Source organism: Phycodurus eques, chromosome 3 (assembly GCF_024500275.1).
Source record: "Phycodurus eques isolate BA_2022a chromosome 3, UOR_Pequ_1.1, whole genome shotgun sequence".
NCBI lineage: Eukaryota > Metazoa > Chordata > Actinopteri > Syngnathiformes > Syngnathidae > Phycodurus > Phycodurus eques.
In genome coordinates this window covers 4,481,224-4,504,960 of record NC_084527.1, presented here as the reverse complement: position 1 = coordinate 4,504,960, position 23,737 = coordinate 4,481,224, and the positions used below count along the sequence as shown (strand labels likewise).

The window sequence follows — 23,737 nt, the reverse complement described above, 5'->3', positions numbered from 1 at the left end:
CGGAAGTGTACGGAGTGGGAAGAGACGAAGGCAAGCATCATCATCATCATCATCATCACTGCCACTCAGCTCCTTCTACGCCTGTCACGGTAAGATGTCTCGCCACATTCATGGTGTTTACAGCGTTATTTTCAAATCCAAAGCGTGCACTAATTCGCTGTGTCAGTTTTAAAATAGGCCGACAGATTAAGAGCTTAAGCATCCCGGGGAAAAAAAAAAAAAAGCTTCCTTAAGAGCGTGCTTAGAAGGTCAGGTCTGGTCTGAGTTCGCTGAAGAAGAAGTGGCTAGCTGACACTGACAGCAGCAGCTAACGTTAGCACGTAGCAACTCTTTCATTCGTATGACTGCAAACATGCAGGAATGGGCCAACCAACTATGCGTAAGTAGTTCGTAGGAGAGCGTGACTAAACGAATAACCCGGAGCACAGGTTTAAGAAACTTGTCGGTTAAAAGTGTGGGGTTTTTTTTATTTAAATTTTTTTTAAGTCTGCTCCTTGCTAGCGACTAGCCTGCTATGCTAGCGCGTTAGCTCGATGCCTTTCAGTGCAATTGGTGGCATATTTAAGAGCGCGTCAATTCGCGTGAATGACACTTAGCGCTAGTTTGCAAATCACTAAAACGAGGAATAACCGTTTGGAGTGAGTTTAAGGTGTTATCTTGTATCTGTGCCTTTGTCTGGAATTGCTAACTACCTCAGTGTGATATCGCATTTGGTCAACTTGAGGCCAGCAGCCTCTCCACACGAAACTGGCTCGACCTAAATAAATAACGTCGTGGTTTTTTTTGAAAGAATTATTTTTTTTCCGAAGAGTCTTATTGTTGTTGATGTTACTGGTAAAACGTCAACTTCCCGAGCTATTTGCGTCGCTCTACCCACAAGTTTCTTTACTTCTAGTGCTTGCAACTACTGATAATGGTAAATACATTTGTACTTATAAATTGTGCTGCATTATTTTAAAGAACGCTGTAACCTTCACTCTGTATTTCCTTTAAGCATTCTCATCAATGAATGGTTTTCCATAACACATAGTAGCAACGTGACAAGATTTACCCAAAATGACTTGTCAGTCAAAACGCTGAGTTTGGTTGGAATGGCCGCTTAACCAGACTACAACACACACCTCAAGAATTTTGAAGATCGGAGGATGGGTTCCTGAGAAATTTAGTTGGGTTTTTTTTTGAGTGAAAAAAGGGGGCAGTAGAATCGGTTGTGTACTTTAGTCATCACTTGTTTTTGCTAAATGTATTTGGTATGGAGGATTTTAGAGACTTTTGAAGTGCTTATTCCATGTTTTTTTTTTTTTTTAATTCCACAAAGATGGCGGCCACTAGTCACGTTTCTAATTATAGTTTATCTGAACTACCATCCATCCATTTTCTGTAAAGTTTATCCTCACAAGGGTTGCTGGCGTGCTGGAGCCGTCCCAGCTCAAATTATTCTCTAGCATTTTAGACAAAAGTTAAAACGCCAATGACTTCTACGGGGCATTCAAGGATTGGCCACTGACACAAGTTTAGGTCAAATCAACATTACAACATGACAGAAATAATGGGTGCTAACTTACTGTAATTAAATTGCTTTATTGCAGTTAAATTGCTTTCATAAATACTGTTAATGACATGCCTAGTCTAACTTTCTAACTGTCCCAGCTATATGGACGGGTGTTGTCCAGAGTTTGAGTCCGTTTGACACTTTTATTTCTTTTTGTTTTGTTTTTTTCCCCCCCACGCTGCGTTGCTTGAGCGCGGCATGCTCCTCGTGTACATTCGTCAGGTGCTCGATCAAATTTGCATTGAGATGACGTTCCCCACGACGTACTTCAGTTGTGCACAGACTGCAAATAACTTACGTGTTGTTTGCTTACGTGTTAAACGTCTTTTGTGGAGCCAATTGATAACGTCGTTGATCGGATCGGCGACTTATGACATGAACGCCGATCAGCATAAAATGCTAATTATCGGACGATACCGATGACACCGATCAGATCGCCGTAAGGTTTACGACTACTACCAAGAATTGCTTGTTTTCATTTCATCTTTAAAATAAAATTTGAAAGGCATCTCAAGCCAAAAGGAATTTTCACCATGGTAGGTCTCGTTCATGACAGTTATCATCCGAATGGTTGAGGAGATTGTTGACCTTACTTGGAAATGTTTGTCTTCTTCAGCAAAATCCATTGTATTCTCATTTTGTTGCATCCGTTGTCTCCCAAAAGGCAGGAAGTCCTTTAATTTTCCTGTGCTTGCACTTCTAGTTTTTCCTGTTGCTTTTGTGGTGTTTCCTCACTGGAATATAGCCGTTCAACTTTTTCATTTGTTTGGTTTTTCAGGAGAACCGACAATTTGGATCCAAGATGACAGACTCAAAATACTTCACCACCACCAAAAAAGGTCAGGTTGTATTTGATAGATTTATATTAGTTTTTTAGTTTGTAAATGATTAACTTCATAAAAAAAAGCTTACATCTTTCATTTTTGGCTGAATCATTGTCTCTGGCAAAGAAGATGTGGACTAAAAGTTCATGTAACTTTTTTATATTTACTGTATTGGCACACAGTGTTGATGCAGTTCGCCTCACCTCTGCAATCTACAACCGGATTTAATTAAAAAAAAAAAAAATATTACACAACCCTTGTGATTAGCTTCCATTATATTGTGCAAGTGTATCTAATGTGGTCAGCGATTATAATTGTTATTCCCGTTAATTCTATGATTCTTTTTTTTATTCATGCAGGTGAAATCTTTGAGCTTAAGGCTGAGCTGAACAGTGATAAAAAAGAGAAAAAGAAGGAGGCAGTGAAGAAAGTGATTGCATCTATGACTGTTGGCAAGGATGTCAGGTAAGCCAATGATGACCAATCAGGTTGATGATTACCTTGCATATTTACTCTGTGGTTACATACAAGTCCGTTGGTGCCCCTCCAGTGCCCTCTTTCCAGATGTTGTGAACTGCATGCAGACGGACAACCTGGAACTGAAAAAGCTGGTCTACCTCTATCTGATGAACTATGCCAAGAGTCAACCAGACATGGCCATCATGGCTGTGAACACCTTTGTTAAGGTACATAACCACTTATTGTCTCTCATGATCTGTTTTTCCTAAGTGTAATGATAAATCCTACTGGGTCCTAAAATACATGGATGGTAAAATATGAGTGTTCCTTCTTGCAGTACAATTTAGATTAGAATAACAGGACAGATCAATTATTAGCACAACAAAACAAATTACATTTGATACCCTTTTTTCTATATTATTCAGGACTGTGAAGACCCAAATCCTCTAATCCGGGCCCTGGCTGTTCGCACCATGGGCTGCATCCGTGTGGACAAGATCACGGAGTACCTGTGCGAGCCTCTGCGGAAGTGTTTAAAGGACGAAGACCCCTATGTGAGGAAGACCGCAGCCGTGTGTGTTGCCAAACTCCATGATATCAATGCACAACTGGTGGAGGATCAAGGCTTCCTGGACACTCTCAAAGACCTCATTTCTGACTCGAACCCCATGGTACGACTCCATTAGGCCAATGTGCTACTCAGAGATTGACCACATACTAACACTTGACACTGCTTCTCTTCTTGATATTTAGGTGGTTGCAAACGCTGTGGCAGCGCTGTCGGAGATTGCAGAGTCTCATCCCAGCAGCAATCTTCTGGACTTGAACCCTCAGACCATCAACAAGCTACTGACAGCTCTTAATGAATGTACAGAGTGGGGACAGATCTTCATCCTCGACTGCCTGGCCAATTACACACCTCGAGATGACCGTGAGTCTCAAAGGTAAGAAGATGGTGCGTCAGCTACCATTTACTTTCCATGCCTTATTTTACATCCATTATCCTGTTCTTTTACTAGCATCTGTGAGCGCGTCACCCCACGGCTCTCCCACGCAAACTCTGCCGTGGTGTTGTCGGCTGTAAAAGTTCTCATGAAGTTCATGGAGATGTTGCCGAAAGACCTGGACTACTATGGAACCCTACTGAAGAAACTGGCCCCTCCACTGGTCACTCTCCTCTCTGCTGAGCCTGAGTTGCAATATGTAGCACTGAGAAACATCAACCTCATTGTGCAAAGACGGTGAATCTAGCAACAGTGTCTCTTTATAACATTGTTATTAAACAAGATGAGCTTAGTAAAAAAATATATATATATACATATGTTTTGTTACATGCTGTCTGGGTAGATGGATAAAATAACACTTGTGAACATTTCAGACCGGAGATCCTAAAACATGAGATGAAGGTTTTCTTCGTGAAGTACAATGACCCGATTTATGTCAAACTGGAGAAACTGGACATCATGATCCGCTTGGCATCTCAAGCTAACATCGCCCAGGTATAAACAACTACCATTACTAAAGCATTCTTTAACACCCATTTATGGGGGATGTAGATTCCTCATGCTTCATCTGTCTTGCCGCAGGTGCTGGCTGAGTTGAAGGAATATGCCACTGAGGTGGATGTGGACTTTGTCCGTAAAGCTGTCCGGGCCATCGGACGCTGTGCCATTAAAGTAGAGGTTAGAGAGTTAGGTGTTAGATCTTTTGGTTGTCAAACCTGATCATAGTTCTTTTGGTCTGATAGATTTGACTGTTTTAAGTACAACAAACTGTGTGTTGATGTGTCATGCAATCTAAAGGTTATTTTTTTTTTATTTTTTATTTTTTTAATAATATACACTCACAGGCCAACACTCTGTTTACATGTACAATATTTGCATAGGTCAGATATACACACACTAATAGAGAGATGTCAGTGTCATTTTGAGTATATTAAGGATTCTCTCTTTACAACCTTTTACAACCTTGCTAAAATGAGTGTTACGCTCATACTGGATCACAGTACACACATTGTATGTATTATTGATGGGCCTGGGGAGTAGACATACGGTAAAGTGTATAATGGGAGTGTCATGATTAATAATCTTATTTTCTATCGTTAGCAATCTGCAGAGCGCTGTGTCAGCACACTGCTTGACCTCATCCAGACAAAGGTCAACTATGTTGTGCAGGAGGCCATTGTGGTCATCAAGGACATCTTTCGCAAGTACCCCAACAAGTAAGTACCCTGATGGACATTGGATGGTAAAGAGGAGCAACCCACACTAATGTGCATTGTCCCTTTTAAAAAATATATAAATAAATAATAATAATTAAAAAATATATTAAAGGGTACATAAACTACTTTATAATGAACTCTCTTTTGTACACCGACGCATCAGCGCAGAGCAGTACTTCATTTAGATGCATGCTGTTAAGGGAAGTGATTTATGTGATCTAGTCACTCAGGCTAGATGGGGGTAAAAAAAAAAAAAAACTGCATGGAATTGGATAACCTCAGATTGAAATCAGGCCTCTTCCAAATGTGGATCAAAATATTATTGATATCTGACAATACAACTGTAGTGTAAATTGACAGATTGTCGGGCGCTGTTAGTTCTGCTCAAACAACACAAATAAACATGTTGAAAATGTAAATGTAAACTACAGCAAAAGCATAGCTCATTTAATATGGTCAAAATATGGTTCATTAGTGGTGTGTAAGCAAAATAATTGCTGACGGTGGCCAGTGGAGAAAGACTCACTCATCCAATCACAAATCACACTCCGACACCTTTACTGCCTCACAGACAGTCTGATTTTATATGACTCCATGTGGAATCCACGTAACACGTCAGTAGCAGAGTGAAGTCACACATTTACTGCAGTCAATTTTCCATACTGTTGAGATGTTAGTCAAGCCCGTTATATCCAGCATTTACATTTATGTGTGCCATTAGACACGCACTGACAAGAACAGAAGAGCAACCGACAAAGCCACTCGGTACGGTGGTACCTCGACTTAAGAGTGACCCGGCTCACGGTTCTTTTGATATACAAGCTGTGGTTTGGTCTTTTTTTTTTTGTCTTGTCTTGAGTTGTGAGCAAAAATCTGTTACGTGCAATAGATGATGGCAGCGAACGTCACAACAAGCAGCTGATATTAAATGATTCTTCAAACAAGAAGCCAAGTGCTTGCTTCAAGCTGTTTATTGCCACTCCCAGTTGAAGTTTACTGTAAAACTAAAAAGAGAAATACACATTATCTATTTAATCAAAGCAAATAACTTTGTCTTATGAAAGTCCGCTAGCTTAATGCTAATACAACCAGCATCGCTATCACGTTAGTTGTGATCCTTTAAAGAATTTATATTTGAACATGCCTGCTTATATTTTAACACAATAATTTAATATTACTGTATATATTTTTTAAATTACAATATTATCGATTGCTATTTTTCTTACGAAAAAAAAGAAACTTTTTTTTTTTTTTGGGGGGGGGTGGGCCAGGAATGCCTAAATGGAATTCCCATTCATTTGGTTCATAATCTTTTAATTAAATGTTATATATACATATTTTTCTTACAATTTTCCATAAATCTGGTAATATGTTTGCATGATACATTCTGTGGTTGTTGCATCTCCTGTTCTGTGATGTATTTGTGACATTCTGATTGCATCCCATGATGTTTGCAGGTACGAGAGTGTGATTGCCACTTTGTGTGAAAATCTGGACTCGCTAGATGAGCCGGAGGCACGTGCAGCCATGATTTGGATTGTGGGGGAGTATGCTGAGCGCATCGACAATGCTGATGAACTATTAGAGAGCTTTTTGGAGGGTTTCCATGATGAAAGCACTCAGGTGGGTTTAGGAGAATGCAAGCTGATGAGCGTTTTAATGTTAATACACAACCTGGGCTCATTGCCACGGTTGGGAAGTTAGATTTTATTGCTTTAATTGAACACTGTACCATCTAGCTGGCTAGTATGTTGTTGCATTTATGAGAAATCGAAGCAGTGAGGTGCATTATTGTGGTGCAGTGTGAGTGAATAACGGCAATACTTTAAAGCTCAGACGGAAAGATTCCCTCTGTTAGCAGTTAACCTTGTGCAAATGTAGTTTAGGTACTTGTGAGAGAGGTTTCATACTGTACTGCTTCTGTTAATTTTGTGCTTCAGGTGCAGTTGCAACTTTTAACAGCCATTGTTAAGTTGTTCCTCAAGAAGCCGACAGAGACCCAAGAGCTGGTGCAGCAGGTCCTCAGTTTGGCAACTCAGGCAAGTGTAAAAAAACAATTTCATGCCTGCAATTCATGTTAATTGTTCCCACTTGAATGGACATGTAGGTGTTAATGTTTCCTCTTAACGTCTTTTTCCTCAGGACTCTGATAATCCAGACCTTAGGGATCGTGGCTACATCTACTGGCGTCTGCTCTCTACCGACCCAGTGGCTGCTAAGGAGGTTGTTCTGGCCGAGAAGCCTCTGATCTCCGAGGAGACCGACTTGATTGAACCCACACTGCTAGAGGAGCTCATATGCCACATTGGTACTCTGGCCTCCGTCTATCACAAGCCGCCCAGCGCCTTTGTGGAGGGCAGCCGTGGTGTTCAGCACAAGAGACTCCCCGGCAGTGCTGGATCGTGAGTCACTCTCTCTTCATATGAACACTGTAGGCAGTGCAGACACAGCATTAAATGGACATTGCACTCCTCTGGGAGCTTGAAATTCATTGAAAGATGGGTGTAGTTCTTTTAGGTTTCTAATTCATGAAACCTTAATGTTGTCAAAGAAAAACAAAAAACACCAGATTATTCTCTTGAGTCTGTTCCATAGTTTGCTTCAGAATTAACACAATGATACAAACATTATTCCAGGATAACAAAAAAGAATCATGTGAATAAAGAGGTTAAAAAACAACAACTCCACAACTCTCAAATTTTATGAAAGCTATTTAAAATGTTAAACCTTTTTAAATTATTCGCACACACACATTTTAAGTGCAATGAAGTAACCTATTATTACTTACCGTGAACATCAACTGACTATTTTAATGTCAGAATCAGAATCAGAATCATCTTTATTTGCCAAGTATGTCCAAAACACACAAGGAATTTGTCTCCGGTAGTTGGAGCCGCTCTAGTACAACAGACAGTCAATTTACAGAACACTTTGGGGACATAAAGACATTGACAAAAAACAATTGTGCAAAAAGATGCAGAGTCCTCTAGCACTTAGAGCAGTTCGAATGACTAATATTGCAATAGTCCGGTGCAATGACCATTGTGCAAAGGGCGCTGAGACTTCAAGGAGTGTATGCGGTTTAAAGTGACGAGTAGTGCGATCATCTGGGACAATGTTGGTTGTGCAAATGTTACAGATACTCCTCAATCAGTGTGCAAATGGAGCAGATGCTACTCTGGCATGAGTGGCCAGTATATGCAAATAGTGCAGCATGGCGAGACAACTACAGTGAGTGCACGATTAATACATAATTGGCCCCACAGAAATGTGACAACGAACTCAAGTCAAAAAATTTCCAGCTTGTTGTAATGGAATTATAGGTTAGGTGTTTAAGAAGTTGATCGCAAGAGGGAAGAAGCTGTTGGAATGTCTACTAGTTCTAGTTTGCGTTGATCGGTAGCGCCTACCTGAGGGAAGGAGCTGGAAGAGCTGGTGACCGGGGTGCAGATGGTCCGAGAGGATTTTGCAGTCGTTCGTGTAGAGAGAGAAGAGCAGCGGAGAGAGGACACAACCTTGGGGCGCCCCAGAGCTGATGCTGCGTGTGGATGAGGTGGCCTCCCCCAGCCTGACCTGCTGTGTCCTGCCCGTCAGAAAGCTGTAAATCCACTGGCAGATGGCAGGTGAGACGCTGAGCTGGAGAAGCTTGGTTGAAAGGAGTTCAGGGATGATGGTGTTGAACGCTGAGCTGAAGTCCACGAACAGGATCCTCGCGTAGGTCCCTGCACTGTCGAGGTGTTCTAGGATGAAGTGCAGTCCCATGTTGACTGCATCATCCGCAGACCTGTTCGCTTGGTAGGCAAAGTGTAGGGGGTCCAGCAGGGGACCTGTGACACTCTTGAGGTGGTCCAGCACGAGACGTTCAAAGGACTTCATGACCACAGATGTCAAAGCGACAGGCCTGTAGTCATTCAGACCAGAGATTGCAGGTTTCTTGGGGACTGGAATGATGGTGGAGCGTTTGAAACAGGATGGAACTTCGCACATTTCCGAAGATCTTTTGAAGATCTGAGTGAAGACTGGAGCGAGCTGGTCCGCGCAGACTTTGAGGCAGGATGGGGACACATGGTCCGGTCCTGCCGCTTTGTTAATGTTTGAAGATGCGTCTCACATCCTGTTCATGGATGGTTAACGCAGAAGTCAGAGGTGTGGTTGTGGTCGCGGGTGCGGCCGGGTGGGTGTGTGGAGTGAAATTGTCCTTTTCAAATCTGCAATAGAAGGTATTCAAGTTGTTGGCTAGTGTGCTATTGTTCTCAGCTTGGGGGGAATCGTCGCTTGTAATTAGTCAGCGATTGGAATGCACGCCAGACTGATTTTGTGTCGTTCGCGCTAAACTGTTTTTCCAACTTTGCTGCATAGATCCTCTTTGCAATGTTAATTTCTTTAGTCAGCTGGTTTCTAGCTCGATTATACAGGGCCCTGTCCCCGCTCTGATATGCATCTTCCTTAGCTTGGCGAAGCTGCTTAAGTTTAGCAGTGAACCACGGCTTGTTGTTGTTGAATGTCCGAAATGATTTTGTTGGTACACAAACCTCTTCACAGAAACTGATATAGGATGTGACGGTGTCCGTATATTCATCCAGGCTGCCAGCTGAATTTTCAAAGACACTCCAGTCTGTGCAGTCTAAATAGCTTTGAAGTTCCATCTTGGCGGCCTATTTTTATCAAGATACACTTAAATCACCTTTTATCCAAATATTAATTAATTCTTTATTTAGGCTTCTGCAGTTCTTAAAAGTACAAATACTGTATTATATCTCCTTTGCCTGGCGAGCAGTGTCTCCTTCTACACATGTGATATTTGATTTTTCTCTTCTTCTTTTTTTTTTTTTTTTTGCTAGCGGGGAAAGTGTCGAGAGCCCAGAATCAGGTTCTACTGCTGTCGCTTCTGGGGTGCCCCCTGCCGTCATCCCATCCCAAGATCTTCTGGGGGATCTGCTCAATCTTGACCTCACACCTACAACCACAACTGGACCACCAGCTCCCTCCTCCGCTGTGCAGATGGGGGCTATGGACCTTCTTGGGGGAGGCCTGGATAGCCTGGTAAATGTTTGTTTTTGCTCTGCCTCCTGTGCTATCTTTCCTTTTTATTATACTTTCATCTTTAACCACTATTTTTTTCTTATTTCGACAATGGTATGTTTTTCCTCCCTTGTTCCATGCTGCACCTGCAGATGGGGGATGAGTCTGAGCCGGTAACGAGACGGCGGGGAGGGCACATTTTAAAACCATTCTAGCATTAGAATTATTTTGTCATCTATTTTTATTCTCATGCATAATTTAATTTATCACCATTTACCTATTACCAAGACAAATAGTTGGACCCAGAACCCCATCTCTTGTCTTACCTATGGGCTCTGCAATCCATTTCATCTTTCAATCAGCCGCCCGTTCCCCTGCGGACGGACACTCATCAGTCACCGCAGCCCCCGCATCACTCCCCATCGCCCCCAGATTACAGCCCCACTGAGGTGGGTCCAGAGGACCTTACTGCCGAGTGACTAGAATCCACTCTTGTCCCCTGCGTTACCACTGTGACCTCTAGATTACTTTGCCTATTCATCTGATCTGTGCCTTCGTTCATATTTCCACAGTCTTGATCTTGCTATTTGAGGAAATGTTACCTGTGTGTAGTGTGAAAGTGATACACCACTTCCTACATGCAATAGTTTACCATTGTCTTTGTTTGGTGTCACTGTTTTTCACACCGCTTTCCCAACCATTAGCAAGCAGTGTAGGCTCAGCTATACTTGTTTGCCCAGTAAAATGTTTTATCTGACCCTCCCTCCTTCCCATGCTTGCAGCTGCTCACTCATCATCCAACCTTCTCAGACCTGCACAATATAACAATATCAAGTTGCACAAGTCAATAACCTAACTTTATGCTTCACTTCCAGCTCGGTGGAGACCTTGGAGGAAGTCCTGCTGTAAGTAGTTGTAATTCACCTCAACCTTCGAGCAGTTTTGCTCTGATTAATTGATATTGTTTTGTGACCTGCAGATGACAGCTGGCTTCGGTGCGCCGGCCGCTGCCGTACCGCCTTCTTTCACCGCCCCTGTAAGCGGTGGTCTGGACGACCTGTTTGACCTTGGCGGTGGAGTTGGTATGCCAATGGGAGCTTATGTACCTCCCAAAATGGTGAGTTTAAAGAAATGACTTGAAAACACAGCTGGCTTCTAATTGATATAAATTACCTTCTTGTTCTAGCTCTGGCTGCCCGCTATGAAGGCTAAGGGTCTGGAGATTTCAGGCACATTTGGTCGTCGAGCTGGGGTCGTTCAAATGGAGATGACTCTCACAAATAAAGCAATGAGTGTCATGACGGATTTTGCCATACAGTTCAACAGAAACAGGTAACACCTTGTTAGTTAGATGTGATCGGTAAACTTAGACATTTCTGTCATTTACACTCCCACCCCCCTCTCTGTCCGGCTTTAGTTTTGGTTTGGCTCCTGCCGGTCCTCTCCAGGTTCTTACTCCAGTTAGCCCCAACCAGAGTATAGAAGCAGTCCTTCCCCTCAGTACTGTGGGACCTGTCATGAAGATGGAGCCTCTCAATAACCTGCAGGTAACATGCTCAAAATGTTTAATTCCCCAATGTGGGTGGAAAACTTGCCTGATGATTTTTAAACATAGGCCTTCGTCTTTAATTTCAACACATCACGTCTATTAGTAGTTGAGTTTTAAAATATCCAATGGTATCAGAATACTTTTGGTCTCTCCAATTTTATTTGTGCAGTTTTTAAATTACATATGCTTAATGTATAGATGTAAAACAAAAATATTTAGTGGTTAAAATATTTGATTATTTAATTTATTTTGCTTCACTCTTGACTATTATTAAAGTCTCTTACTTTTGTTAGCTGTGTAACAATCCTGCTTAAAACTTTTAGTAACGTTTGAATAAAAACATTAGACCCACACGATACCGGCATGCAGTAGTTTGAATCGGGTAGAATAGCCGTTGAAGCGTTGTGTAGCTGCGAAAGAAGATAAGAGCTTCTAGAGGGATGGAAGAGGTGGGGGCAGCCATGAGTAGTCATGCAACATGTGGTTCCTTTGGTTCTATTAGCCCCTTTTCTGACTTTCTACTTCACTTTGAAGGGCACCACTCTTTAGTTTGACACCCTCACAGATATTTTTTATTTTTTCCAAAACGTTTGTCATTCTTTAGTCCTGATGGAAGGTAGTGCCCCAGAACTTTATTTGGAGTACTATTTAAACCACTGATGTGTGGTCGCAGTTTTTGTAGCCTTTTCATTGCCTGAAACCTTTTATGGCAAATGTGCACATTAAAGTGGAAAGCTTTAGTGACTTTTGATGGAAACAACTTGACTTCAGGCTATTCATAATTAATCGCAGTCACCTGCTGCTTTGAGCGGGGTGCCAAACCTCAAGTGATCAGTTTAGCTAAGATAGCAGATTGATTCATTAACTGCAGCCGCATTAATCATTCATCTGCACTTGTGCTTTATCTCCCTGATGCTGTGTTAAGAATGTTCCTCTGGTGCTCATGTCGGTGGTCTTCAGTGGCAACTTGTGTTGTTAACAGCTGGAGCGAGACAAGAGTGGATTCTGGATGTGAAGTACCGAACCCTCCACAATAACTGTGTTACTGGCAGCTTGCATGATACTTTTTAAAAGAATTAGGGCGCGATATACTAAGATCCCAAATAGCAGGCGCTAAATTGCGTGTTCACTCGAACAGATTGTATGCCCTGATGGTAGTCATATTGCACGTTATCTACGAAGATTTCAATCTTTTACTAATATCGCAAATATAGCGGGTGCTAAATTGCGTGTTCACTCACACTCGCACATTGCAAACATGTTAGCGTGAGCAATCAAGTTTGCACTCGTTTTTCCTTAGTCAGGACTCATTCTGGTGTCTTCTACCGGTAGTTGGCCAAACTCACTGGGCTTCTCTCAGCAGACTGCTTGATGTTGCAGTCACTTGGAATATTCCAGTTACACATTTTCACTTGATAAATGTACCTTCCTTAAAAGTTTATATTTTTAGCCTTTTTTTATTTCAAGTATATACCTACCTTAAATTTTCAGTTGTTTAACATATGCCGGTATGTAATCTTGTTTTTTGGGGGTTTTTTTTCATAGGAATTAATTGAAATGACCCTCAACAGCTACTAGCCAATATAACAGTTTTCATAAATAATATGAAACAAGTATTTGCTTTGATTGGCCCTCCCAGTAAGAGAGAAATTAATTTAACAGATTTCATATATTTTTGAGGCTTTTGTTAGTGGTAGAACTGCAATCTACTGCATCATACTGAAATCTGTTTCTGCTATTTTTCTTCTGTGAGCTAAATGAGGCAATCAGAATGGGAGGAACAATCAAAAATTTAACAGTATTTTATTGTAGTAAACCTTTTTAATAGAAAGGCAGAAAATCTTAATGTGCAAGTGGACCTAATGTTGCCAGGGAAATGTTCCACTCTTACAAATAAAATTTGTGCTAATGTGACATAAGATATGAGTGACGACGAAAGCTATTTTGTACAACACTTGCCAAGTAATTCATTTTTCCATTGCTTTGTCCTATCATCTCCCTTCCCCCTTGAACACTGCCCGTCTCCTAGGTGGCCGTTAAGAACAACATTGACGTCTTCTACTTCAGCTGCCAGTACCCCATCAGCATGCTCTTCGTAGAGGACGGGAAGATGGGTGAGTGGTTTTGCTGCAGCTCTTCACTCAATGACTTCCAATCTCTCTACCGTCGCTAAGGACAACATCTGTTAGTAAGGGCCTTATTGTCATTTTGCCTTTTAGATGTAATGTGGAAGTTCATATGCACTTTTTTGTTTCATATACAGTATTTTTTAAACATCTTGTTTGGGTTTGGCTGTGTTGCTGCTGTGTTCAAAACAGAATATCTGCAATGTCATGTTTGTTTACTCATATTGTCTATGTCTCATTAGCACAAAGACTTTGTACTCATGTTGCGCCTGTCTTTTCATGTGCAGAGCGACAGGTGTTCCTTGCCACGTGGAAAGACATTCCGAATGAAAATGAGTCCAAGTTCCAGCTCAACGACTGCCATCTTAACTCAGGTGACAAGGTCTTTACTGGAGAGTGGCGCCACATCATATAGCCTGACAAATATATAAAATTCATTTTGCATTCTTTTCAAGTAAATTGTATTTAATGACAATTCATAAGCTTCAGTCCCTATTTGTATTGTATAATGTGGTTTTACGCAAGCAGTGGAGGAGCCGAGCTGGAGAAGAAATGCTAATGACAGCTTAATGGATATTTTCCCTCACGGGTAATTTTTTTTTTCTTGTGAGGGAAAAAAATAGTGTTTTATGTGCTGGTGCATCACATCAGGAAGTCGGGCTCTGTGGAAGACCTTTAATTAGGATATTATTGACTAAGTCCTCACATCGTTATATTGTGGCTCAAATGAGGCTTTTCTTACTTCAACTTACTCTTTGTTTTCTCAAGATGCGGCCTCGGGCAAACTGCAGGGCAGCAACATCTTCACCATAGCTAAGCGAACTGTGGAGGGTCAGGATATGCTGTACCAGTCCATGAAACTCACCAATGGAATTTGGGTGCTTGCCGAGCTCAGGGCCCAGGCAGGAAACCCCAACTACACAGTGAGTTCCCACAGGGTTTTGAAATGTCGTAATACCCAAGACTCAAAATGTTTGCACCCTCCTTTAAGGCCAAACTTATATGGTCTTAACATCAACATATACATACAGTATAAATAAAGCAATAAGGTACACAACTGACTTTAATTAATTAACATGAATCAAAGAGTTCTATGCCCATCAGTAAAAAAAAATATTTTCACAATAAATTATATATTCCCCCCCCCCCACCATTTGATGTTACCTAATGTTTATCTCAAATCATTCAAGATTTTGCCAACCCCAATTTAACTAGAAGATTAGGATACCGCACTTTCAGATTTAATGAATGAATGAATGTCATGTTCTCCAGCCAATTTCAGCAATCTCCTCCTGAACTTAATTTGAACTGTAGTGTTTAGGGAAGTGTTTCTAGTGACAGGAATATTATTGTAATATGTACCTAGGTGTCTCTTCCACATTGTCTGAGTAGGTAACAAACAGGAAACAATGAGTAGAAAAAGAAGTCCATCCATTTTCTACCGCTTATCCGAGGTCGAGTCACGGGGGCAGTAGCTTTAGCAGGGACGCACAGACTTCCCTCTCAGCCACTTCATCCAGCTCTTCCGGGGGGATCCCGAGGTGTTCCCAGGCCAGCCGAAAGATGTAGTCTCTCCGGCTTGTCCCGGGTCGTCCCCGCGGTCTCCTCCCGGTGGGACGTGCCCGGAACACCTCACAGGGGAGGCGTCCGAATCAAATGCCCCAGCCACCTCATCTGGCTCCTCTCGATGTGGAGGAGCATCGGCTCTACTCTGAGATCCTCACGGATGACCGAGCTTCTCGCCCTATCTCTAAGGGAGACCCCGGACACCCTGCGGAGGAAACTCATTTCGGCCGCTTGTATCCCCACTGCTCGTGACCATAGGTGAGGGTAGGAACATAGATCGACCGGTAAATTGAGAGCTTCGCCTTTTGGGATAGTTCCTCCTTTACCACAACGGACCGATACAAAGTCCACATCACTGCAGACGCTGCACCGATCAGACCAAAAAAAGAAGTCATGATAGATAGATACTGATGTGCAATAATGAGGGGGTTGAAGGAGAGGGTGACTGGGAAGGCAGGCGATGATTGTACTATGACTCCAATATTGCTGTGTGCATGCGTGTGTCCCTTTGCATGCTTACATTGTGATGCTGAGTGTCTGAGCTTGCCTCAGCCTTGATAGATCATGTTTGGTTTCGACTTTCTGCATAATGTGTCCTGAATGACAACCTTGCTGTGACCTCCCCACTGCTGCTGCTCACATCATCTTTTTGTATTCTTCTGGCTAGACGACTCCATTTGACACCTTGTTGTTGTTTTCTCAATAATCAGAATTTCCAGCTGTTTTACACCTCGTTAGAAATGCGGTATGTGTATAGATGGGTACACCCAACCACATTATTAGGTACAAATGCAGAATCGAATAAGATACAATGCAAAAGCTGCATCAAAAATTGCAAAGATATGTTATTGTGACAGTTTGCAATGGTGTCAGCTGTTTATTTATGAACACACAAATACAAAATGAGAACATTTGCTATGCGGTACAGTAGGCCAAAACTCAAACTCAAGACGCTCACACGCAGACCAACCGGCCAAATTCCTGATGTCACTCACCAGGCCACACCCCTTAAAGGCACACATACAGGACTACAGTTATTGCGACAACGTATTTACACCTTCAATTAATTTTTGTTTATTTTTCAGAGTAGACGTGCAACAATTAATTGGTTAATCTACAACTAATCGATGATCATCAATTAATCGTTTTGAGACCTTGTTTAACTTAAAATTGTCCAAATCTTCTGAATTTCACCCTCTCAAAATTAAATACCCTCCGATTTCTATAGTCCTCCATGAAAGTAGACATTAGCAACAGCTGCTTTTATTTTGGGAAACAATCGTCTCCGTTTTTGCCTATATTCTTACATATTATGGCCCAAACCAGTGACTGAATCATAATGTGTTCGTGCATTTTCTACAGTCGATTTAATTTGTTTTTTATTAAAGGATGGAAATACAAAATAATAATAATTTCATCCTATTCATCGATGTAGTGTATTTTGATACTACTGCAAAATTGAAAACACAATAATAAAATTGTTGCTAAATAATGAATTTTTTTTTTCAAAGATGGAATGTTTGATACAATTCTTCTCTTAGATGTGATTGTGCATAATGTTTGGCCAGGCCAGTGAGTGTTTTTTCTTACTTCCTTGTGAGGCACAGGGTGAAGTAAAAGCACGTTTAAATAATTGAAGTTCGCTGCGAATAGTTAGCATTTGATGAGTGTACTTAAGTTTAGACTCAGCAGTTGTGTGTGTGTGTGGGGGGGGGGTGTTTTGGATGCTACATTGAGGTTATTGCTCATTAGATGAAAAGAAAAGTTTATGGTCACACTTTGTTCTGATGCTCGCCTCTGAGCTGCTTGCACTTTGTTCTTTGGCATGACACGCTAAAGCCACGTCGGCGGAGGCTATTTTTAGATGAAAAAGCAAACGATTGAGGCCCTGCCACTGCATATTTTTTTGGCCTCCGTTGGATTCTGGAAGAAAATATGTTAACCCTAATTGTTACAGCGGCTGAACAGAGAAGTGAAATAGCTTCACTTTAGCAGCCTTCTCCCCAAAGAAGCAACTTCATTGGCTTCAGGTCTCCCATGACACTTTACTACTCGTACTTGCATATTATAGTTTTGTCCCAGGTCTGCACTCCACTTCTCTACCAGGTTTGGCAATGAATGAATAAATTTGACTTTAGACACTCACTCTGCAAGCAAAACATCAGAAGTAAAATCGGAGAAATAACTTCAGCAGAGTTGGAGAAATGGGGTGCGGTTTATCGTTTGGACACATTTTCATCTGCCATCTCGTGTCCCCATAGCAACTGTGTGACCAATGATGTAGGCGCGCTTCTCTCGCCATTCTCCCCGCTTCAGATAATTGTATGGGTTTTGGTTAAACTGGGTTTCAACATAACATTCTTCTAACTACATCACTATACTGTGTTGCATGTTTTATATACAAAGGTAGATCTATTGTCAATTATCTCTGAAGTAACTTGAAACCGATGAGATTGTAATTTGCTTAAATGTATAATAACAAACTACATTACTTCTGGGACAATGCTCTGATGATGATTGTGGGGTTTTCTTTCTTTAAAAAAAAAGGATGCCAACAATTTAGCGCAGGCTCAGTTATGACACAATTCCTCTCATTATTATACTCACTACAAGAGATGCTCCCATCCAATTTAATATAGTCTTTAAAACAAATGATAATCAATTACCGGTAATTGATCATTAAGAAAATGTTGTCAAATGCCCAGCCCTGTAGCCCACGCGTGGTTATCTTTATATGCTATCTTAAGTAATTAATAATATACATATCAACAAAACATTTACTGGGTGTCAAGCACTATTTAGCCAATCATAGAAGGGAAGGAGAAGAGGCTAATGCCTTAGTCAAGCCTACACTATACAGTACAGTTTTTATTTGTTAGTCCTGTTAGGGCAAGCAGAAATGAAGATCTGTATCCTTTTTATCCTGGAACATTTTTACTGTGTCACAGTGGACTTTTTAAGATGCCACTGTGGGTTCTTTGTATTCTGATGGCTATTTATTGAGAATTACAGTCGTTCAGTTGAACAGAAGGGGAGTGACAGAAAAAAACAGGAGAAGAATGAAAAGGTAACTAAATAATATAGGAAAAGAAGTTGACAAAAGACAAACCACTAGCTGTGAACAAGATGAGGAAAGTAAAGCATTTTATAACTAGTACAATGACGCATTGGATTAGAGTGTTGTATGGGTCAGTAGTACTACACTGAGGGAAGGATAAGACAAATATAGGACAGGATTGGACAGTTCAGGAGGGTAAGCATGCAGGACAGGGGTCGTGGACCCGGCTGTACAAATGGTGTGGTGGGAGTGGCTATGTAAATTATAAACATCTATAGGACCAGAGTGTAAGTGAGGGGATACCCAAGAAATTTGCATAGTTATGTTATATGTTGTTGTCGCAATTACTGAGTGGCCCCACACCCAGTGAATAAATAAGTCCCAGGGGTGTGTGTCTGCAGACACATGCAATTGAATTGACACCGTTTCGCATGCACAATAACTGTCAGAAGTGTCCTGTAATTGCTGTGAATGCACCGCAGGGGCTGAGGACCCCACCCCACCCACTCGAGAGGCGGGGTCGGGCCCTGGAGTCCACCTGAGAGCGGCGCGGTGGACCAGACACCTCCCACACCGAGGAGTCCAGGGTGGTCCACTGGCCCACTGAGGCGCCCCAAAAACCGGCCACCCGGAGGGGGCCCACAAGGACCCAATGCCACCCTCCTCAGCCAACTCCCACCACCCCACCCCACGAACTTAACACACCCAAAGTGGTCAAGGTGGAGGGAATTTTGAAGGGTTCCAAATACCAGTCAGCGTTAGAACAAAACCTTCAGGCTTCTGTTTGAAAGAAAAAAAATCTGGAAAACCCTACTAGAACATCTGAACTTAATTTGGCATCAGTCTGTGGGAGTCTCAATGCTGGCACGTCTGTCCTAATTCCCATTTAACATGAGTGAAAATGTGATTGGTTAATTCTGAACACCGCTACATCCCACTTATGAGGGTGTGCACACTTGTGCAACCACATTTGCAGTTGTTTGTTTTCACTTCCCCTCTTGAAAATATTTAATTGTACTTGTACAGGTTAAAGGTCATGTTATTGGTGGAATAGGATTTGAAATTCATATTGGTCTCATCATTGTATACCCCTAAAACCTGGATTTTGAACAGGGGTGTGCAGACCTTTTATATGCACTGTAGGCGCGATCTCACCTCTGATCCTTCCTCTGAAGGTGGAAAATCCCAATCAAACCATATCCAACCAAACCCCCTCCACAAGTGAGGAAAGAAATCAACTAGCCTCTACTATAAATGCACAGCAACAATAAAGCAATTCATGTGAAGTTTCTACCCATTGCTGTGTGGTTGAAGCCTGCTTGTGATCTTTCTCAGGTCTCTCTGAGATGCAGAGCCCCCGAGGTTTCCCAGTGTGTGTTCCAGAGCTACGAGGCGGTGCTGAAGAACTGAGAGAGAAAAATCCCCAATAAACATTGACCGCCCGGACGCCGCTGTCTGCTTCTCCTGCCCGTGGACCACGTCACACTGTCATGCGGTGCAGGACACACTGGTTGTTGCAAACTGTCTGTCAACCAGCACTTTATTTTTTCCTTTCATCATTTATTGCTCAATTTTATAATTATTTTCGACCTAATTTAGTTTGTATGAGTCATTAGCTCTCTCAAAATGACCCAAATCACCCAAATGTGCAAGTCCAGCTCTCAGCCCTACCTGAACCGCCTGTCATCATCTTTAGAGGAGAGACCCAATAGTATGCTGCCTTGGTTCGTCTCCGCATTCACATCCACTCTTGATTTATTTAGTTTGCCATGTACTGAAATGTCCCCCCGTCCCCCACCCCACCCCACCCCAGCCACCCTCCAAATACGTTTGAACGTGTGTGTGAGCTGCAGGGAGGCTGTCTTGGCTTCATTATTGTGTTTGCTCGTTTCTGTCATTTTGACACCGATAACTGGACTTAAAGACTCAAACATCCCTCTGCGCCCTATCGTAGTCGTTACATTCTTTAATTTTCTGTTGGTGGATGTGTCTCTCTGTGTGTCTGTGCGTGTTTGCATCAGGGCAACACAATGTGGCCATCTGACAGGAAGGCTGAAGAGGACTGTGTAAATGATGAAGCAGCAGTTTGTAACACTGAAGTAATCAGTGTGCATGTTGTTATGACTGGCTAGGACGGCGTTGTGTCTTGCCCTCGTACTCTGAAGATTAATTGGATTCTTTTTTTTTTTTTTTTTTTTTTTTAAATATAAATATAAATATAAAATATCAGTCACTGCACTGATGCCCTTTTCATCAGCTCTGCTGGGTGTAAGCATCTGTCACCTTTTTATTTCATTGATTCACAGGTGGCTGTGTGTTGCCATTGCTTGTGTGTGTTGCCAGTGTTTGTTTGTGCTGGGAAAAAAATATATATATATTGAATCAGGTTGTTTTTTTTTTTGTTTGTTTTTTGTTTTTTTGAGATTGTTTGTCCTTTGTGTGTACAGCATCTAAAAGAGAAATATTAAACTTCTTGATCAATTCTGCTGTTCTGCTTTTTTCTTCCAGTACATTTCAAGCCAAAACGAACCATGCTGACGTCATACTTTTTGTCCTTACTAAAGTCCCCAAACCAATTCATTGATTAATATTACTTAGTTTTACCATTCTGGTAGTTCATTGGCTTGAGTTTAGGGGAGAGGTGGGCTGAGCATCTTGCTGCACTGGTGAGTGGTCGACTGCATGATCTTAGCCCATCAGCAACCACTGCGACCCAATCTTCAGTGCAGGTCAATCTAAGAATCTGTGCTGCAAAAGAGTTTGCAGTCACAACTGATCTGTGAGTACTAGGTTTTGGGGTGGCAAGGGATGTATGGAGTACAAATCAGAACCTTTGGGAAATCTGGAAGGATGTCATCCACCTCTGGTACCCTACAAGCACCTCAGAGACCTCAACCTCAGCATTAGTAGAGCCGCATAGGAAGGTGTGTCTTTGAAATTAAGGAGGTCATGGAAGTCTTTCCGACCACCCACTATGTTCCAAGTCAAGGTCAGCAGCACTCCATTCTCACCATTCAGTGTCAGCTGTGCACTGCTTCATCCTCCTGAGCCGCTGGATGGTGGACCACACTTGCCTCACCCTTCCTCCTCCCATGGCCGAGTCATATTCCACTTGGATTCCCGATACTCATCAGCAGTCTCCCCTACAGCCACAGCTTCGTTTGGCTGCCTCAACAATGGAAGGACGGAGCATGTACCATTCGGATTCAATGTCCCCTGGCTCCTCCAGGTTGTGGTCAAAGTTCTGCCGGAGGTTGAAACTCCTTCTGACAGAGGACTCTGCCAGATGTTCCCAGCAGACCCTCACAGTACGTTTGGGTTTGCCAGGCATGACCGGCAGCTTCCTCCACCATTGGAGCCAACACATAACTTTCAGGCCTGGCTCGAGTAGTGACCCCGGTGACCCCAGTCTGGACGAGCGAACACTTTGCCTCACCTTGGGTCTGTTTGCTAGTATTGTGCTCAAGACCACACTATCCGAGACCACGACTTGCCAGAGAGCAGAACTGTTTGTTTGTTGGTTTTGGAAAAATACTGCATTGTTGTAGACCACATGAATCCCACTGAACGTCTGGCTTTTTTTTTTTTCCTGAGTTCCAATGCGTAGGTAAATGAAAGCACAGAACATTATAATAAAATTTCAATTCCATTGTTGTCAATTTTGTGATTTAAGCTTTTTATCAATCATTTTGTCTAAAATATAGTCATATGCAGTAGATCCCTGTTGACCTTTTCAAGCCAGACATGGCAAGCTGCTTCCTCAGCCTTGCATACAAAGTCAACCGCCTTTTTCTCTTTTTTTAAACTTGCACTAACGTCAAGAGCTTCATCCGCTGCTGCTGAGTGCGCCCTCAAGTTAAAAGCGGCTCCTCTCAAAGGCCGTTTAAAGTCGGCGCCCTTTTCTGATGGCTCAGTGAGGGTTTGGGCCGCATTGGTTCAAGAGGGACACGATGCTCCCTTGGGCAGTGAAGGTCACGTGCTGATGTAGTGACTTTCTCATCCGTGCAGTCACTATTGTCTCTCTTGTGCGGATGATCAATAAGATTGATCGGGTGTTGTAAATGCCTGCCAACAGGGGGCGTCACTGAACTGGACACAAGACTCCTGCAGTGCAGTGATTGGCTTTGTACCCTCTATCTGCTGCTTGCACTGGTATTCAGGATTTAGATTTTTGTGTCACCTCCTTGTTTTCTTAATATGATTTATGTATTTTTTTTTAAATCCTCATTCATTCCCCCCCCCCCCCCCCCCCCCCCCGCCCCTCTCTCTTTCTCTCTCGTAACCCAGGGGGCCCCCAAACATCCGCTTACTTCACTAATGCCTCGGGCCGGCTCTGTCCCTAATTGGAATACTAATACACATGACATTACATTAAACATTCTCGGACAATCCAGCTCCCTACACTATTCATAGTTAACATTCAGTAAAGTACAGCTACGGCACTGTGTTCTCTCACTTATTGATCGGTTTACACTCCTCCTTATAATTCACTGAGTAATATTTGAGCTCATGAGAGCGATAACCTGATAGCAACCTGCTGAAAGTGATCTTTTTTTTTTTTTTTTTTTTCATCAGCAGCTCATTGCCGTGCACTATGTTAATGAAGAGCTTTTTTTTTGGTCAAAAGTCTTACCAGCACTTTTTGACCTGGCCGCTTCTGTTAATGAATGACCAAGATGTAGCATGCACAGCCCTGTCCCTGCCTGCACACAAGCTGTTCCAATTTTCTTCTATAGCTAATGTTTTATGAGGAGTGACGCAGAAAAAGAGCCAGCTGTTAAACACACTGGACACAACATTGGAAAGGCCTGGAGAATCTAATGAGATCCAATACGAGAGCTGGAGGAAGTCTAAAGCTTGCAGACAGCAGCAATGTATCCCACTGGACATCTTCTGCATTGTCTCGTGTAAGCGAATGAATGAATGAATGAATGAATGTAGTCGTGCTACCGAGAGGGAACACCTCTATCCATCCCTTTTCTGTAGCACCTTTACATGCATGTTTTTGGAATGTCAGAGTACCCACAGAAATACGTCTGTTGGATATTGAAAAATAGCTCCAAATGTACAGAAACGCAGTATAAAATGAAATATAATAATGATCTAACTGTTAATGAAAAGAGGTCAAAAGCAAAGGTTTATAAACCAATATAATTATTTAAAAAGTAGCAAAATATGAGTTTATCATTTCAACAATAAACTGCCCTGCTAAATTTTGCCTCTTGACTGTTAACCAGTAGGATAGCAAATGGATGGATGGATACTTTTTCTGACATCATTGTTTGGTGGTGTTCCTTGAGACATGCCTCGTCCCAATACGGTTGGTAAACACTGCATAAGTGGCTCAAAGGAATGAAGTT

General features: G+C 42.1%; 1 protein-coding gene across 4 annotated transcripts; it reads left to right on the top strand.

Annotated features, from left to right (window-relative positions):
* The first annotated feature begins 66 nt into the window (after positions 1 to 66).
* Positions 67 to 20,866, top strand: ap1b1 (adaptor related protein complex 1 subunit beta 1). Of its 4 annotated transcripts, none has more exons than XM_061671576.1 (24): positions 67 to 89; positions 2,331 to 2,391; positions 2,736 to 2,841; positions 2,927 to 3,062; positions 3,261 to 3,506; positions 3,589 to 3,779; positions 3,855 to 4,076; positions 4,214 to 4,334; positions 4,422 to 4,517; positions 4,941 to 5,056; positions 6,514 to 6,679; positions 6,997 to 7,095; positions 7,199 to 7,458; positions 9,898 to 10,099; positions 10,231 to 10,251; positions 10,441 to 10,527; positions 10,954 to 10,983; positions 11,058 to 11,195; positions 11,265 to 11,410; positions 11,496 to 11,625; positions 13,657 to 13,741; positions 14,041 to 14,127; positions 14,522 to 14,676; positions 19,713 to 20,866. In XM_061671576.1, the coding sequence occupies exons 2-24, from the start codon at positions 2,355 to 2,357 to the stop codon at positions 19,785 to 19,787; spliced, it is 2,952 nt and encodes a 983-aa protein (XP_061527560.1). In that variant the 5' UTR covers positions 67 to 89; positions 2,331 to 2,354; the 3' UTR covers positions 19,788 to 20,866. The 4 variants fall into 4 exon arrangements, with proteins under 4 accessions (XP_061527560.1, XP_061527559.1, XP_061527561.1 ...); XM_061671575.1 differs by lacking the exon at positions 67 to 89 and adding an exon at positions 254 to 379; XM_061671577.1 differs by lacking the exons at positions 67 to 89; positions 10,441 to 10,527 and adding an exon at positions 254 to 379 and having other exon boundaries at positions 19,713 to 20,865.
* The last annotated feature ends 2,871 nt before the right edge of the window (positions 20,867 to 23,737 follow it).

Coding starts and splice junctions, on each gene's coding strand:
- ap1b1 (XM_061671575.1), top strand. CDS start 341: ATGACTGCAAACATGCAGGAATGGGCCAACCAACTATGC. Junction 11,626..13,656: donor AGCCTCTCAATAACCTGCAG/GTAACATGCTCA, acceptor CCCGTCTCCTAG/GTGGCCGTTAAGAACAACAT. Junction 14,677..19,712: donor CAGGAAACCCCAACTACACA/GTGAGTTCCCAC, acceptor GATCTTTCTCAG/GTCTCTCTGAGATGCAGAGC.